A 16,085-nucleotide genomic window follows, 5' to 3' on the forward strand; every position below is an offset into this window, starting at 1 on the left:
AGAACAACATTTGAAATAAATAATATAACTAACCTTTAGGAATAGTCCTTGGCCTAACATCTTGACAAGATAATAATATTTGTATATACTCGCTTTACCGCACCGTTGTGACGAAAAGGGAGCTGAGCCAGAAGGCAAAGCTCTGTCTACAGGGCCATTTTTGTTCCTACCCTCACCTATGGTCATGAAGGATGGGTCATGACCGAAAGAACGAGATCGCGGATACAAGCGGTCGAGATGGGTTTTCTCCGCAGGGTGGCTGGTGTCTCTCTTAGGGATAAGGTGAGAAGTTCGGTAATCCGAGAGGGACTCGGAGTTGAACCGCTCCTCCTTCGCGTCGAAAGGAGCCAGTTGAGGTGGTTCGGGCACCTAGTTAGGATGCCACCTGGGCGCCTCCCTAGGGAGGTGTTCCAGGCACGTCCAGCTGGGAAGAGACCAAGGGGCCTAGGACCAGGTGGAGGGATTATATCTCTTCGCTGGCCTGGGAGCGCCTTGGGACCCCCCAGTCAGAGCTGGTTGATGTCGCCAGGGAAAAGAACGTTTGGGGCTCTCTGCTGGAACTGCTACCCCCGCGACCCGACCACGGATAAGCGGGAGAAGATGGATGGATATAATAGTAACAAAGCTGTGAAAAAAATGGTTAAGAAAAGTCTTCAAAATATATGAAGAAATTGTTTAAAGTTCATTAAAATGAGAGATAAAAAATGTGTTTACGAATCTTCCTCAGAATAGTAACAGAGCAGTTTAAAAAAAAAGGAAAGACAAATCTACAAAATAAATTAAGGAAACAAATTGGTAGCAATAAAAAAATGTGTATACACTTAAAAAATAAAGTGAAAATGATCCTAAGAATACACCCAGAGCGGTTTGGAATGTGACCGTGTGAAGGCAACAACAACGAATTGCTTTCATACCGAAAATGTAGACCCTAAGTTACAACCAAGGCATTGGATAACCGATTCTGTAACCGTTGCATACATTACAAATCTGCTTCGGTTGCCACAGAAGAAAGACAAAGCACATGTCAGAGGGCTCGAATGCCTGCCCTTCAAACCCGAGCGTCCTCAAAGTGTGCCTGCGAGCCGCGACACTTTGTTAACTTCTGCAATCGGCTGTTTGTTGTCACATGAAACTCTCTCTTTCTCCTGATCCTGCAAAACCTCCTCTGATCCTCCCGCTGAAACCTGACCTCTGGCCGTCTGCCACCACATAACCCTGCTCACATGTGTGTGTGTGTGGTGTGGTGTGTGTGTTTATGTGTGTGTGTGTGTGTGTGTGTGTGTGTGTGTGTGTGTGTGTGTGTGTGTGTGTGTGTGTGTGTGTGTGTGTGTGTGTGTGTGTGTGTGTGTGTGTGTGTGTGTGTGTGTGTGTGTGTGTGTGTGTGTGTGTGTGTGTGTGTGTGTGTGTGTGTGTGTGTGTGTGTGTGTGTGTGTGTGTGTGTGTGTGTGTGTGTGTGTGTGTGTGTGTGTGTGTGTGTGTGTGTGTGGTGTGTGTGTGTGTGTGTGTGTGTGTGTGTGTGTGTGTGTGTGTGTGTGTGTGTGTGTGTGTGTGTGTGTGTGTGTGTGTGTGTGTGTGTGTGTGTGTGTGTGTGTGTAATGAAACAACTGTTCATATGAGTCGTCGCTGCATCTAACAGACATGCATGGTGTCGTGTTACCTTTCATGTGTGTAACCGCGCACCTCTGTGACGCTACGACTCGCCATTGTCTGTTCTTCTGACTGCTTTATTGTGCTGTTGCCGCCTATCAGTGTGTGTGTGTCTCAAGCATCATATGGTTGTCTGTGGGGCTGCACCATGTGGAGTAAAATGAATAATCGTTATTATTTGACTGATTTTGCAATTCATTTGATTCAATATATTGGAGGGATTGATAATTTTAAACCACCATTCTTAATATCATTGAAAAACACATATATTTTGTATCAAAACAATAGGTTTCTTATGTGTCGTTAACAATTTGTAGACTTGGATATTTCTGCAGATCCACAATACTTCATTAAAAATACAGTTTTATTACATATTCCTGCAATGTGAATATCGCATTAGTCCAGATCACGATTTCAATTAATTGCACAGCCCTCATTTCCTGTTAAACTGCCTAAGACTGTCACCCCTTGTTGCACACGTCACAAAAAAGTCAGTGGTGAAAAGTAACTAAGTATATTTAGTCAAGTAATCTGCGTAAAAAAATTATTTGTGTTGCTATTTTTGAATATTTCCACATCTTCATATTTTTACTCCATTTGTTTTTACCATTCACAGTTCTCTATTTTTGCATTTTAGTAAATGATATGGTTACAGGGCAAACAAACAACATGATATACAGTCAAAAGAAAAAATCAGGACAGGAGCAAAAGAGAATAATAAAAAACGATTGGATCTAGTTAACATTGTTATATAACTACTTTTTGCTTAAGTGAAAGATATGAGTACTTCTTCCACTAATAGATGTTTAATTTGTTTCTCATATTTGCTTGTAAAGCGTCTTTGAGCACTGGGCAGAGCACTATGTACATGTTATGTATTATTATTTAAACGGCACACAGAAACGCATGCTATCTCGTGTCCAGTTGCATTCTTGATGATGTTCTGTGTCTGAGATCCTGGCTCCTAATGCAGATATTTCCGTCCTGCAGCGTCTCATCTGCTGGAAGCCGAGCACTTACCGTAGAGGGGAAAGCCCATTAGAGGCAATCAGGGCTGTCATTTTTAATGTGCGGATCGAGGGCGAAATGGAGATGGACCTGCGGCCGAGTGGAAGAGTTAATGCTCCCCGGTCACTTGAGGACCAAGGTAATGAGAAATAGGAAGGTGGAAGTGGTGTGAGGGCACAGCTGTGGTCCAGCCCAAATGGAAACCAGGCTGTGGGCAGCTGGGAGCCACTTACTGCAGTTAACATGCGTGTGTTTATGACTCCACATGTGTGCGTTTGTTATCCGTCATTAGATTGCAGGTTTACTCAGCATGGGGATTTTAAAGAGGCCCTATTTCTGCTCGTTTTCAGGTTCATTTTCTTGTATTTTACGCCTCCACTGTGACGTGTTTCCATGTTTTTAAAAGGTCATGCAAAATCCACTTCTTCATGTCTCTTCTACATCAACATGTGTCCCCTCTTCTCCATGTCTCTTCTACATCAACATGTGTCCCCTCTTCTTCATGTCTCTTCTACATCAACATGTGTCCCCTCTTCTTCATGTCTCTTCTACATCAACATGTGTCCCCTCTTCTTCATGTCTCTTCTACATCAACATGTGTCCCCTCTTCTTCATGTCTCTTCTACATCAACATGTGTCCCCTCTTCTTCATGTCTCTTCTACATCAACATGTGTCCCCTCTTCTTCATGTCTCTTCTACATCAACATGTGTCCCCCTCTTCTTCATGTCTCTTCTACATCAACATGTGTCCCCTCTTCTTCATGTCTCTTCTACATCAACATGTGTCCCCTCTGTGGAAAGAGACTCTGAAAGTTTCAGGAACAAAGATTCTCTCTCTTTTTGATCCATTTCTATAAAAACCTGTCTGAAAATGAGCTGATCAGATTTTGGCCACTTTATGATGTCATAACGATGTTTTGTCTTGTGTAACCATTAGCCAATCAGCAACCTTTAATGTTCAAAAGGGTGTTTGTGTGAGGGAGAGAAACTCCCTCTGGAGGGAACACGGGGCTTTTAGCCTTTGCAGACCATTTACATGCACACTAACCTCTGTAGAGAAGAACAGTGGAAAGCTAACCCCCTCCTCGTATACATGATAATTACCACTGCAGTATTTGGTGCGTACATGTAAGCATTTTCTCTACGCATGCATTATCCATCTTTAAGTGTGAGTATTTCCTCTGTGTGGTCAGGGTTTACGATGCATTTGCCTGCACTTTTACGCATGCATTTTGAGTGTGAGTGTGTGTGTGTGTGTGTGTGTGTGTTCTCTGCTGGGGGAGCAGCTTGTGTGATGATGGGCAGGCTGACCTTTTGTTCCGTTTGCTTAGTGGGCATTCCTCTGAGCACTGGCCCTAATCCAAGTCAAACTCCCCCATCTCCTACTGGACTCAGTGCTGCAGGGATAACAATCACTGAATCACTTTCACTTTATTTTTGTGTTCTTTGAAATTGAAAAGGATATCGCATTGTGTTTGTTACTTTCATTGCAGTTGTATATGTCTTAGGTGTAATTTGGCTCGGCTTCCTATTTATGGACATGCTTTTATTTTGAAGGAGAGGTAGCGCTGTTGACAGGAAGTTGTTGTTGCTTTGGAAACAATTTGACGGAGATTAACGGAGAAAAGTAATATCTACATATAAAGACGGAGAAACTAAACGATAATGGTTAAGTGTTAGCACCCCCCGAAGAGGCACAAGCTCTTACGTTGATATTGGAGAGTTCAATAAATTCAATAAATAAAATAAAAAACGGGGAAAAAACACAACGAATATCCGAATAACGAAATTGAAACTCGAATAGTACTCCAACGAACGAATATTCGGGTACAGCCCTAGTGTATAACGGTGCGTACATGAACACATTAAGAGGAATAGAAATATAAAATAAGAGCCTATAATTGTAAGGATTGTATGTATTATTTCATGCATTTAATCTAACAGACTGGTTTGACGTTTTGTCGGGACCCCGTTGAAGACAAGATGGTGCATCTCAAGGGGTTTATCCCAGCGCCATATAGCTATTATATGGCTCTGGTTTATCCTAACAAACAGGGGTACACATAACTTTCTTAGTGAGTTACTCAAATGAGTACCAGGAGACAATGTTTGGTACTCAGGGCTGCCCACGCAAGGTTATGTGTGGGGGTGTAGTAATACTTGCCAACCCTCCCGATTTTCGCGGGAGACTCCCGATTTCATTGCCCTCTCCCGGTTTCCTCCCGGGGTTATATTTCTCCCGCATTTCTCCCAATTTCTGACAAAATCAGATTTACTCACGACTGTTTCCACTCGGACTTTAATACAGCTGCACCATTGTTTGGTTTCCATGGTAGCGCTTCTCTTTAGTAGCGCGCGCAACTGAAAGTCTGAGAGGGTGAGGGAGATAAGTCACAGAAAACTGGCTCTGTCGTCCGATGGAAATGCTTCCCAAGTCCGCCGGTACGCTTAGTGAAACAAGGGACGGTACTCATTTCAGATGTTTGCCGCGCATGCGTACCAGTTATGTGCACCCCTGCTAATAAATACATTTTAATAAATATGTTATTTATTATAATGATTAAAATAGAAGAACAGATATTAAAGTGTTCTTAGCCTTTCTGCTGCTTTCCATACAGCTTTATGTAAAATATGCACCAATTATAAAGAATCATGAAGTGAAATCTGGTGCTATTTTCTTTAAACTAACTGAAAACGCCCTGAATTATAGACGCACTGTCTTCTGATCTGTGACCCGCTGCTCTCTGGCTCAGCACCCTGAGCTGCAGACTTTCCAAGAAAGTGTTATCAGCCATGACGGCACGGGAAGGCGTGTTTGCCTTTAGGTTGCCTCTGTTCATTGTATGTTGAAGAGGAAGATAACATTTAAATGCTTCCTATTAGCTCTGAATTTCTTTCAATCCGAGCTATAATGGTTTTCTCTGTGCTTACTTTCAGTTTTCCCAGAACTACTTTTCAATCATCAGAAAGACCTTCTGATAACAAATGCATCTGTATATATAACTATGAAAGCATCTATCGATGAATCTTTTTAATACAATACACACAAACATGTATCCCAGTCTCAAATTGTGAAAAACCCTAGCCAAAATATTAGAGAGGCAAGCTCGTTTTTAAAAGAAGACTGAAGACTTTAATAATTTGTAATATTCCCCTTTTATTGACCTTTTTGTTGTTATTATTAGTTAATTTATTATTTTTAGATTTAGTTATTTATTTTTTACATCCATTATGTTTGTCTTATTTCTTATTATTATTTGTATTCATACATTTTTAACAAACTTATTTATTATTATTTTTATTTATTTAATCTAACTTATTTATTATTATTTTTATTTATTTAATCTAACTTATTTATTATTATTTTTATTTTTTATTTTAACTAACTTTTTTTATTTTTTTTATTTTAACTAACTTGTTTATTATTATTTGTATTTATTTATTTTAACTAACTTATTTATTTTTATTTTTATTTATTGATATGATTTATTATTTTTATTTATTTTGTATTCTATACACTTGTTAATGTGAGCTCTCTCTCTGCTCTGTCCTCCAGGTCCTTATGGTTGAGGTGGTGTTTGCTGCCTCTTGCCATGCCTCCTGCAATGACAGACCTCCTGGACATATGGGCGGCCCACTCGCCGCTGGCCGGCCACGCGTTGGACCACATCTCTGTGGACTTCCTGCTGCCCACCGGCATCTACATCCAGCTGGACGTCCCACGAGAGGCCACCATCCAGCACATCAAACTGGTGACTAAAATGGGCTTTCTACACATGTTTGTACTTAGGCAAGGCCTTTTTTTATCGCCACTAATTCAATATTATTACAGACAAAGTACAGGAAAGCAGAGTAAGTTGAAGCAGGAGGGCAGATAGCACAGATTGTGAGGAAGAAAATCTCTCTTGTGTGTTATCCAGTGCAACATCAAGACGAGACAATTACAAACTTTATTATAAACAAGTTCCAAAATGTGCGGAAATAATAAAAAAAAACGTTTTAGGGCTCAAGGTGGGAATCCAATAAAGTCACCCATAGGGGCCAGAGCAACAACACAATACCAGAAAATGAAAACGCTAAAGAAATATCATAAAAGTACAAACCAAAAACCTTGAAAATGTTTGTTTTAGTCTAGAGAAACTGTCTATTGTTACCTTGAGTTTGTGTAATCTGTCAAATGCCTTAAATCTGGGTCGTTACAACACAACTGATAATAAATACATTCTAATAAAATCCACTTTAATTTTACTTCAAGGAGATTCAATATATATGCTTGTTTATAATTTTCATTACATGCCTCGTGGCCTGACTAATTAGAAAAAACTCAAGTCTACAGCCCACACACACACACACCACACACACACACACACACACACACACACCACACACACACACACACACACAGACACACACACACATACACCCACACACACACACACACCACACCTCACCACACACCCACCACACACACACACACAACCACAACCACCAACACACACACACACACAACCACCATACACACATCCACACATACACCCACATACACATACACACACACACACACACCCACCCACACACACACCCACACTCACACACATACCCACACATACACACACACACCCACACCACACATACACACACCCACACCCACCCACACACACACCATACCACATACACACACCCACTACACCACCCACTCAACCCCCCACAGAACACCCCTATACACACCATACCCCACACCCATACACACCCCACCCACAGCACACACCACACCCACACACACCCCCGCAACACACCACACCCACACCCCCCACCCACCACACCCCCCCACACATCAACCCCATACACACACACACACACTCCACACCCCCCATACACACACACACCAACACATCCACCCCCCCCCCCCACCCACCCACACCCCACCCACACACCACCCCCACCCCACCCACACACACCCACACACACACACACACACACACACACACACACACACACACACACAGCTGGTCAGTCAGACATTATCTAACGCCTGTTTTGTCGGAGGTGGCTGGCTTTGTGTGTTTTGTTGGTGATTCTTTTCAGCACATTAATAGCTCATGACGTCACGCATGACTGCAGCTCATTTAGTTTAGCAGAGTTCAGAAATCACACACTTGATGAGTCAAAAGTCTTTTGAGGACACTACTCAACCCCGGCACAGACTTCCTTTTTTTTTTAAACAGGAGAAATCAGCATTATATATTGTCTCCATGCTTTAATGTTCAAAAAGCTCTTTAATGTTCTCATACTGTCTGTGCTGCAGCACCTCTTTTCACCCTCTGTCTGGAACCAGAGCCCAGTCTGCTCTGATTGATTAGCTGGCTGGCTCTGTTGTGATTGGTCAACCACTTAGGCTAAGGGGGCGGGACATCTCTATCACGTACAATGTGTCGGAGCGATAGCCAATGGAAGAGCGACTGTTACTTAGTGATGTCACTATGTTGTTGAAGTAAACAAAGGAGTCCAATGGAGGCGTTTCAGGCCATTTAGATGCTCAAAAAGCTATTAAACAAACTACAGGAATGGAAAACCCCTTAATAGAGCCTTAAAACTAAGTTTATATCTCGTGTTATACACACAACAATGGAAGGTATTTGTTTCCCCAGTTACTCGGTGTACAAACTTCTCACAGCTGATGTTTAGCACTTTTTAAGAAAACATGACCTGCATTTATTCACTGCACAAACATGTTTTCCCCAGACAGGAACTATTAAAGAAAGCCTGAGGATGCTGTTCTTAATAACAAAGAAACTAGTCACTTGGCCGACAGATACTTAGAAATAATGTTTTTTCGCTCTTCGTGGAAGTATAGGATGAGGTCTCTGCTGATGCTCAGGGCTGAGAGGGCGTCCACCCCTCGGGGGGGGGGGGTGCTTGAATTTTGACTTGAGCCGTCCCTTATAGATACTGTCTTTTTACGTTAGCGAGCCGGATCATTTGGCTCGGCTCTCTTAAAGCGCCGGCTGTTTCGGATCCTTCATGTTACCACAGTTTACCACGGAGCCTCAGTTTCGCCGCTGCGAGGCTCTGGTGCTCATCGCGTCCAAATCGCGCACGTTCCGTGTTGTCCTGTCGCAGGCACCGCCGATGTCAGGGAAACGATCTTCAATACTCCGAAAATAATCCTTTGCCCCTCCAACAGAGGGATGTCCTTTTTCAATTATCATCAAAAATCCAAGGAGGACGACTTTATGAATGACTGTTTTTCATTCACGCTAATTAAGACCCGTTTTCCCCGGAAAGGTTTTAAGGTTTTAACTGACAGTTATCATTGATAAATCCACATTAGTGTTCAGTCAAGAGGGCTTTTAACGTCTGAGAGCAGTGGCTCAGTCAGTAGGGGATTGGACTGGGAGCCGTAGGGTCGCCGGTTCAAGTCCCCGACAGACCTAAAATATAGAGTGTGGACTGCTACTTGGAGAGGTCCCAGTTCACCTCCTGCCCTGCCGTGGTGCCCTTGAGAAAGGCACCCCCCTTCCCCCCTCACTCCCATTGCTTCCCGGGCGCTGTACAATAGCTGCCCTCTGCTCCTAGTACAAACTCCTGGTACTAGGATGGGTTAAAAGCAGAGAACACATGTCGCTGTGTGCTGTGTGCTCTGCAGTGTGACCATTACAGAGGGGTTCATCCCTCCAAATTCTATTCTACATCACAAGCAGGTTTGTCGGTAATTCACTTCTGTGGTGCGATAACACAGAATCACAAGGTTTCCTGGAGAAGGAGATATTTGTTTGGAGGGCAAATGTGTCCTTTTTTCCAGAACACTGCAGATAAACCTCAGACAAACAAGTGAACCTGACTCCAGCCCTGTGATCGCTGGGTCAGTGATTCATGTTAGTCACTTCCTGATTGGCTCACACAGCAGCTGTGTCATGGTGCTGTGAGTCAGGTCTGAAACCTACACTTTCGTCAATATATTACATCTTTGCGCCGTTTATGTTCTTGTTAGGTATCTGTTTTGGCTAACCTATATTTCACTACTCATGGGTTAAAGATGAGGATGATGCATTTTATTTATATAGCGCTTTTCACAACTCAAAGACGCTTTACAGTATGAGGGAGGGTAGACAAACAAGGACAGGCAAACAAGTATGTACAAAATAAAAAGGCAGTCAAGAGGAAGTTGATTGAGAGGGGGGGGGGCTTACAGAGTTGAAAAGATGTGTTTTGAGGCGGGACTGAAAGACTGTGAGGGACTCAAAGTCACGGAGATCTTGGGGGAGGGAATTCCAGAGCCTAGGAGCTGCCACTGAGAAGGCTCTGTCCCCAAAGCTGCAGAGTGTGGATGTGGGAATGGATAGGAGTCCAGCTGTGGTGGATCTGAGGGACCGTGGAGGTTGATAAGGAGTGAGAAGGTTTGTGAGATAAGGGAGGGCCAGATGGTGGAGGGCTTTGTAGGTGAGGACCAGAATGTTGTAGTTGATGCGATGGGAGACAGGAAGCCAATGGAGGTCTTTGAGGACTGGGGTGATGTGATGCCATGATTTGGTATGCGTGAGGAGACGTGCAGCTGCATTTTGAACCCGTTGAGGGATGTAGTGCTGATGCCGTAAAGAAGTGAGTTGTAGTAGTCGAGGCGGGAGGAAATGAAGGCATGGATTAGTCGTTCGGCTGCGGGGCGGGTGAGAGAGGGTAGGATTTTTGCAATATTGCGGAGGTGGAAAAATGAGGTTTGGCGGATGTGAGGTTCGAGGGAGAGGGTGGGGTCAAAGATTACGCCAAGGTTGCGTGCCTGATTGGAGGGGGAAACAATGGTGCCATCGATGGTGAGAGTTATGTTAGTGACCTTGCTGAGGGTGGATTTGGAGCCGATTAGGAGGAGTTCTGTTCTGTAAAGAGGCCCTGTTGTGCTTTCAGTGGGTTTTCCCTTTCCTTAAGTGTGTCATCAATCAATCAAAAATACTTTATTAATCCTTGGGGGAAATTAGGTGTCATTTTTATAAACACAAGTAAAATTGTTCAATAAAAGACCTTGTAGCAACAGGGATACAGCGGCATAGGCACAGGAACTAGGCCTCCATTGGACTCCTTTGTTTACTTCTGTAACATAGTGACATCACTATGTAACACTTGCACTTCTATTGGCTAGCGCTCCAACACATTGTACGGGTTAAGGGGCGGGACATCTCTAACGGTTGTCCAATCACAACAGAGCCGGCCAGATAACCAATCAGAGCACACTGGGCTCTGGATTCAGACAGAGGGTGAAAAGAGGTGCTGCAGCACAGGCAGTATAAAGAGTTTTTTGAACATTAAAGCATGGAGACATGTCACAGTAGGATAATACGTCCTCTCTAACTAAGGGCTGGGTGATATGAAGAGAATAATTACAATATTTGTGACACAATTCCTCTATCGTTATTGTAACGTTATATTGACCATTGATGCTTTACCAATACAAATGTATAGGATCGACACTAAATATTCTCACAATGAGAATACTGAAAAATAATCATGAGTCATTTTGATTTTCTTACTAATTGGCCTTCGTCTTGCAGCTCTTATGGAAGCAGGCTCAGTCGTTCCCTCTGTTTCCCTCGTTGGGCGAGATGGAGAGCCACATGTTCGAGTGCGTGAACCAGGCGGCGGTGCACGAGGAGCTGGAGGACGAAACTCGCCGGCTCTGCGACGTCCGGCCCTTCCTGCCGGTCCTCAAGCTGGTGACGCGCAACTGTGGCCGAGCGGAGACACTACTGGACTCCAAGATCGGCGTTCTCATCGGCAAGGGTAAGCAGAGAAGGCAAAAGTGCACACATCCTTTACTCGAGTAGAAGTACAGATACTCGTGTTTCAAAATACTGTGGTGAAAGTAGAAGTACTGACTAAACTCTTTACTCAAGTCAAAGTAAAGAGAATTTGAAATGTACTTCAGTAAAAAGTACCCATAACTAGCAGCTGTTTTAAAGAGTACCTGACCTCCCTTTATATTAATAGAACAATAATGTCGTTGTTAGCTAATGAATGTTTCCATGCTGAACAACGGCAACATGACAACGTTTCCATTGGTCCCTCTTCTTTAGAGAAGACCAGGAAATGATGGATACACGGATCGTGTTCAAATCAATAGGCACGCAATGACTCTAAAGAATAATGATCACGCATCAAACACACATTCAGACTAAAGGAACCAGCTGTTTGGAAAATGAGAGAAGTAGAAAGTACAGGTATTTGGGTTCAACATGTGAGAAGTAGAAAGTACAGGTATTTGAGTTCAACATGAGAGAAGTAGAAAGTACAGGTATTTGAGTTCAACATGTAAGAAGTAGAAAGTACAGGTATTTGAGTTCAACATGAGAGAAGTAGAAAGTACAGGTATTTGGGTTCAACATGTAAGAAGTAGAAAGTACAGGTATTTGAGTTCAACATGTAAGAAGTAGAAAGTACAGGTATTTGTGTTCAACATGTAAGAAGTAGAAAGTACAGGTATTTGAGTTCAACATGTAAGAAGTAGAAAGTACAGGTATTTGAGTTCAACATGAGAGAAGTAGAAAGTACAGGTATTTGAGTTCAACATGTGAGAAGTAGAAAGTACAGGTATTTGGGTTCAACATGTAAGAAGTAGAAAGTACAGGTATTTGAGTTCAACATGTAAGAAGTAGAAAGTACAGGTATTTGAGTTCAACATGTAAGAAGTAGAAAGTACAGGTATTTGTGTTCAACATGTAAGAAGTAGAAAGTACAGGTATTTGAGTTCAACATGTAAGAAGTAGAAAGTACAGGTATTTGAGTTCAACATGTAAGAAGTAGAAAGTACAGGTATTTGTGTTCAACATGTAAGAAGTAGAAAGTACAGGTATTTGAGTTCAACATGTAAGAAGTAGAAAGTACAGGTATTTGTGTTCAACATGTAAGAAGTAGAAAGTACAGGTATTAGGGTTCAACATGTAAGAAGTAGAAAGTACAGGTATTTGTGTTCAACATGTAAGAAGTAGAAAGTACAGGTATTTGGGTTCAACATGTAAGAAGTAGAAAGTACAGGTATTTGTGTTCAACATGTAAGAAGTAGAAAGTACAGGTATTAGGGTTCAACATGTAAGAAGTAGAAAGTACAGGTATTTGTGTTCAACATGTAAGAAGTAGAAAGTACAGGTATTGGGTTCAACATGTAAGAAGTAGAAAGTACAGGTATTTGTGTTCAACATGTGAGAAGTAGAAGTACAGGTATTTATGTAGTTTCAACAGGTAAGAAGAGAAAGTACAGGTATGTGTGTTCAAACATGTGAGAAGTAGAAAGTACAGGTATTTGGGTTCAACATGTAAGAAGTAGAAAGTACAGGTGTTTGTGTTCAACATGTGAAGAAGTAGAAAGTACAGGTATTGAGTTCAACATGTAAAAGTAAAAGTACGGTTATTTGGTTCAACATTAGAAGTGAAGAAGTACAGGTATTTGTGTTCAACATGTAAGAAGTAGAAAAGTACAGGTATTTGTGTTTCAACATGTGAGAAGTAGAAAGTACAGGTATCTTGTCGTTCAACATGTGAGACGTAAGAAAGTACAGGTATTTGTGTTCAACATGTAAGAAGTAGAAAGTACAGGTATTTGAGTTCAACATGTAAGAAGTAGAAAGTACAGTATTGTGTTCAACATGTGAGAAGTAGAAAGTACAGGTATTTGTGTTCAACATGTAAGAAGTAGAAAGTACAGGTATTTGAGTTCAACATGTGAGAAGTAGAAAGTACAGGTATTTGTGTTCAACATGTAAGAAGTAGAAAGTCGTCAGAAAGATAAGTAGTAGAGTAAAGTACTGATACCAGAAAAATGTACATAAGTACAGTAACAAAGTATTTGTACTCCACTACTTCCCACCTCTGCGGGTAAGGAATCATTTCCAAGAAAGAGCAACCTGTTACTAAACGAGAGCTGTCAAAGTTAGCGCAATAATAACAAGTTGCTGGATGTCTTAACCTGTAATTTTATGAGTCAATGTTTAATGATTAACAGATTACTTATTGGCTAACAATCTGAATCTGTAAAGTTACTAAATCTGTCTGATAAATGTAGGAGTAGAAAAGGTACAATATTGGGTTCTCACATGTAGTGGAGAAGAAGTATAAAATAGCATGAACTTAATATATTCAGGTAAAGTCTAAGTACCTCAAGAGTGTACTATGTAAATGCACTTGTCTTGGTTTGTGGCTTGCAGGCCGATTACCTGATGAATTATTAAATTAACTTACATTTTTCTTTCTTTTGGATAGCAATAATAATAATAAACATACATTTTGTATAAAGCCGTCCTATTCATCCACAACCATGTTGATAAGAGTGTAAAACATTGAACAAATATCCCTTTAAGGTACACTTAGATCAGGTAAAAAGTGTGCGATTAATTCAATATTTGAATCGAGTGACGGCCCTAATACAAACCAACATTTAGATATTAAAACATCAGACTTTAGGCATATTTTCTATATTAGAATCTCCTTTTAATAATATAGGAATCACAGACTTTAGATCACACCAGGAAGATAGGAACACCTTTGATATCCATCTTCATCTCTAGCTATCACCTCATGTGTTAAACGTTCATGACGAGGCTAAAAATCTGTTCAATCAGCAGACCTGAGGACAGTTTGTCAGGATGGATGCTGCCATATAACGTGATTGTGTTCAAACCTTCAGTGTGTTAGACATCACATCCAGTTCTCCTTCGTCTTCATTATTCTCCGTACAGATGCTCCACATTTCCTCCCCGTGCATCACCTTTAAGACTTTCCCTTTAACTCAAAGTAGCATTATATCACAGGAGCTCTCACGCACATTACCCCCCCCCCCCCCCCGATTGATTCGTCTATTGTCCCTGTTTGACATTCCCAATAAAAAAGGCACTTAGCAGTTGGTAAGTGAGGCAGTAAATCTTTCCCCACACACTGAAACAAGCCGTGAGCGCCTCCTCCTGAGTTTCTCTGCTACTCAGCACATTCTCCGGCAACTTAAAAAAAAAAAAAAGCGGCGGTCCATCTGCAGCTGGCTCCTGTCAGCGGCTCTCTGACTGAGAGGCGTGAGCATCGACTGGACGTGCCTCTGACATGTCTTCTATCCCCTGTCACTTTGTATTATCTCTGCTGGGTCCATCAGTGGGAAAGCCCCGGTGCGCTGAGGTGATTCAACATTTGTAGAAATCCCTTTTTCCCCCATATGTGTCTGTGTGTAAGAGGAGAACATGACTCTGAAGATCTTAAGTTAGACTGCGTATCATGTATCCCAGTCCTTATTATAGTTGCAAGGCAAGTGTATTTATATAGCTCATTTGAACACGAAGCAATTCAAAGTGCTTTAAAAGCAGCCAATTAAAAAGCAAAGTAAATACAATTAAAGCAAGCTAAAGACTGGTATAAGAAACAAGAGTGAAAGTGCAGTGTAAAGTATGAATAGTTATTTGATTTAATATAAGGCAGCTGCAAAAAGAAAGCTCCTCAGCCTGGATTTAAAACGAGTAAGAACTGCAGAGAAGATTAGTTTATTGATAGAAAATAAATTTTACATTTTAAATTGAAACATAATTGTAGTCTTTGTGCTCAAAATGTGCTGGCTCCACCTTCTGAAATGTGAAGATGATGTTGCTTTCCTTTTCATTTCCTGACGTTTGAAAAGCAAACATAGTATTTTATATATCAAGGAACTTTCTGGGGCTCTTATTCTGAAAAACAATCTTCGCTCTGAGCTTCCCTTTATGATACAGTTACTACAGTATATGGGGCTTTTTATTTTGAAATACATGCTTCTTCGTGAGCTTTCTGTTCACATGTTTAACGTTCTGGGGCTTTTATTTGAAAATCTATCCTCTCGTGAGCTTCCTTACAGGATACCGTAACTGTGGTGCTTTTATTTTGAAAAACATGCCTCATCCTGAGCACATCATTTGCGATTGTTCTGCATGTTTTGATGTTTTTTGTGCATGTCATGTGTTTGTAGCACAACTAGTATCTCAGGGACAGTCCATACCAAAGAATAAGAACGCATAATAAGTACTTGCTATGAAGTATGATACATGCATGCACACCACTATCTGTATCACGATGTTATGTAGCAACAAACAGACACATTCCCCCCTCTTCTGACCCCAGATCTCCAGGATGATGGGACACCTCGGGTCACATCAGACCTCTGCAGAGTCAGATAGTTGAAGAGGGAGGGAAGCGGCTCTGAGGCTAATTGAAAGAGACTCAGACGATATTGATATTCTTCCTCCTGGCTCCACTTTGGTCTGACGTGATCGCTTTAAAGGCTTCTGTCCGCGTAAAGTGGTGTTTTCAAAAGGAACCCCACAGGCGCGTCTGGATAGTCACACACACACACACACACACACACACACACACACACACACACACACACACACACACACACACAACCTTGTGAGGTGACGATTACACACTCTCACTACAG

At 41.8% G+C, this 16,085-nt stretch overlaps 1 protein-coding gene across 4 annotated transcripts in view; it reads left to right on the plus strand.

The window, feature by feature from the left end:
* Positions 1 to 16,085, plus strand: part of pik3cb (phosphatidylinositol-4,5-bisphosphate 3-kinase, catalytic subunit beta) — a 105,708-nt gene that overhangs the window by 36,785 nt on the left and 52,838 nt on the right. For 3 of the 4 annotated variants that reach the window (XM_034198472.1, XM_034198469.1, XM_034198471.1), the window contains 2 exons: positions 6,213 to 6,408; positions 11,197 to 11,425. In XM_034198472.1, coding sequence (XP_034054363.1) covers positions 6,213 to 6,408; positions 11,197 to 11,425 — 425 coding nt within the window. Of the gene's footprint in view, positions 1 to 2,654; positions 2,795 to 6,212; positions 6,409 to 11,196; positions 11,426 to 16,085 lie in introns of those variants that run through there. The other variant, XM_034198470.1, reaches the window with a different exon arrangement.

Source organism: Gymnodraco acuticeps, unplaced genomic scaffold (genome assembly GCF_902827175.1).
Source record: "Gymnodraco acuticeps unplaced genomic scaffold, fGymAcu1.1, whole genome shotgun sequence".
In the NCBI taxonomy this organism is placed as follows: Eukaryota; Metazoa; Chordata; class Actinopteri; order Perciformes; family Bathydraconidae; genus Gymnodraco; species Gymnodraco acuticeps.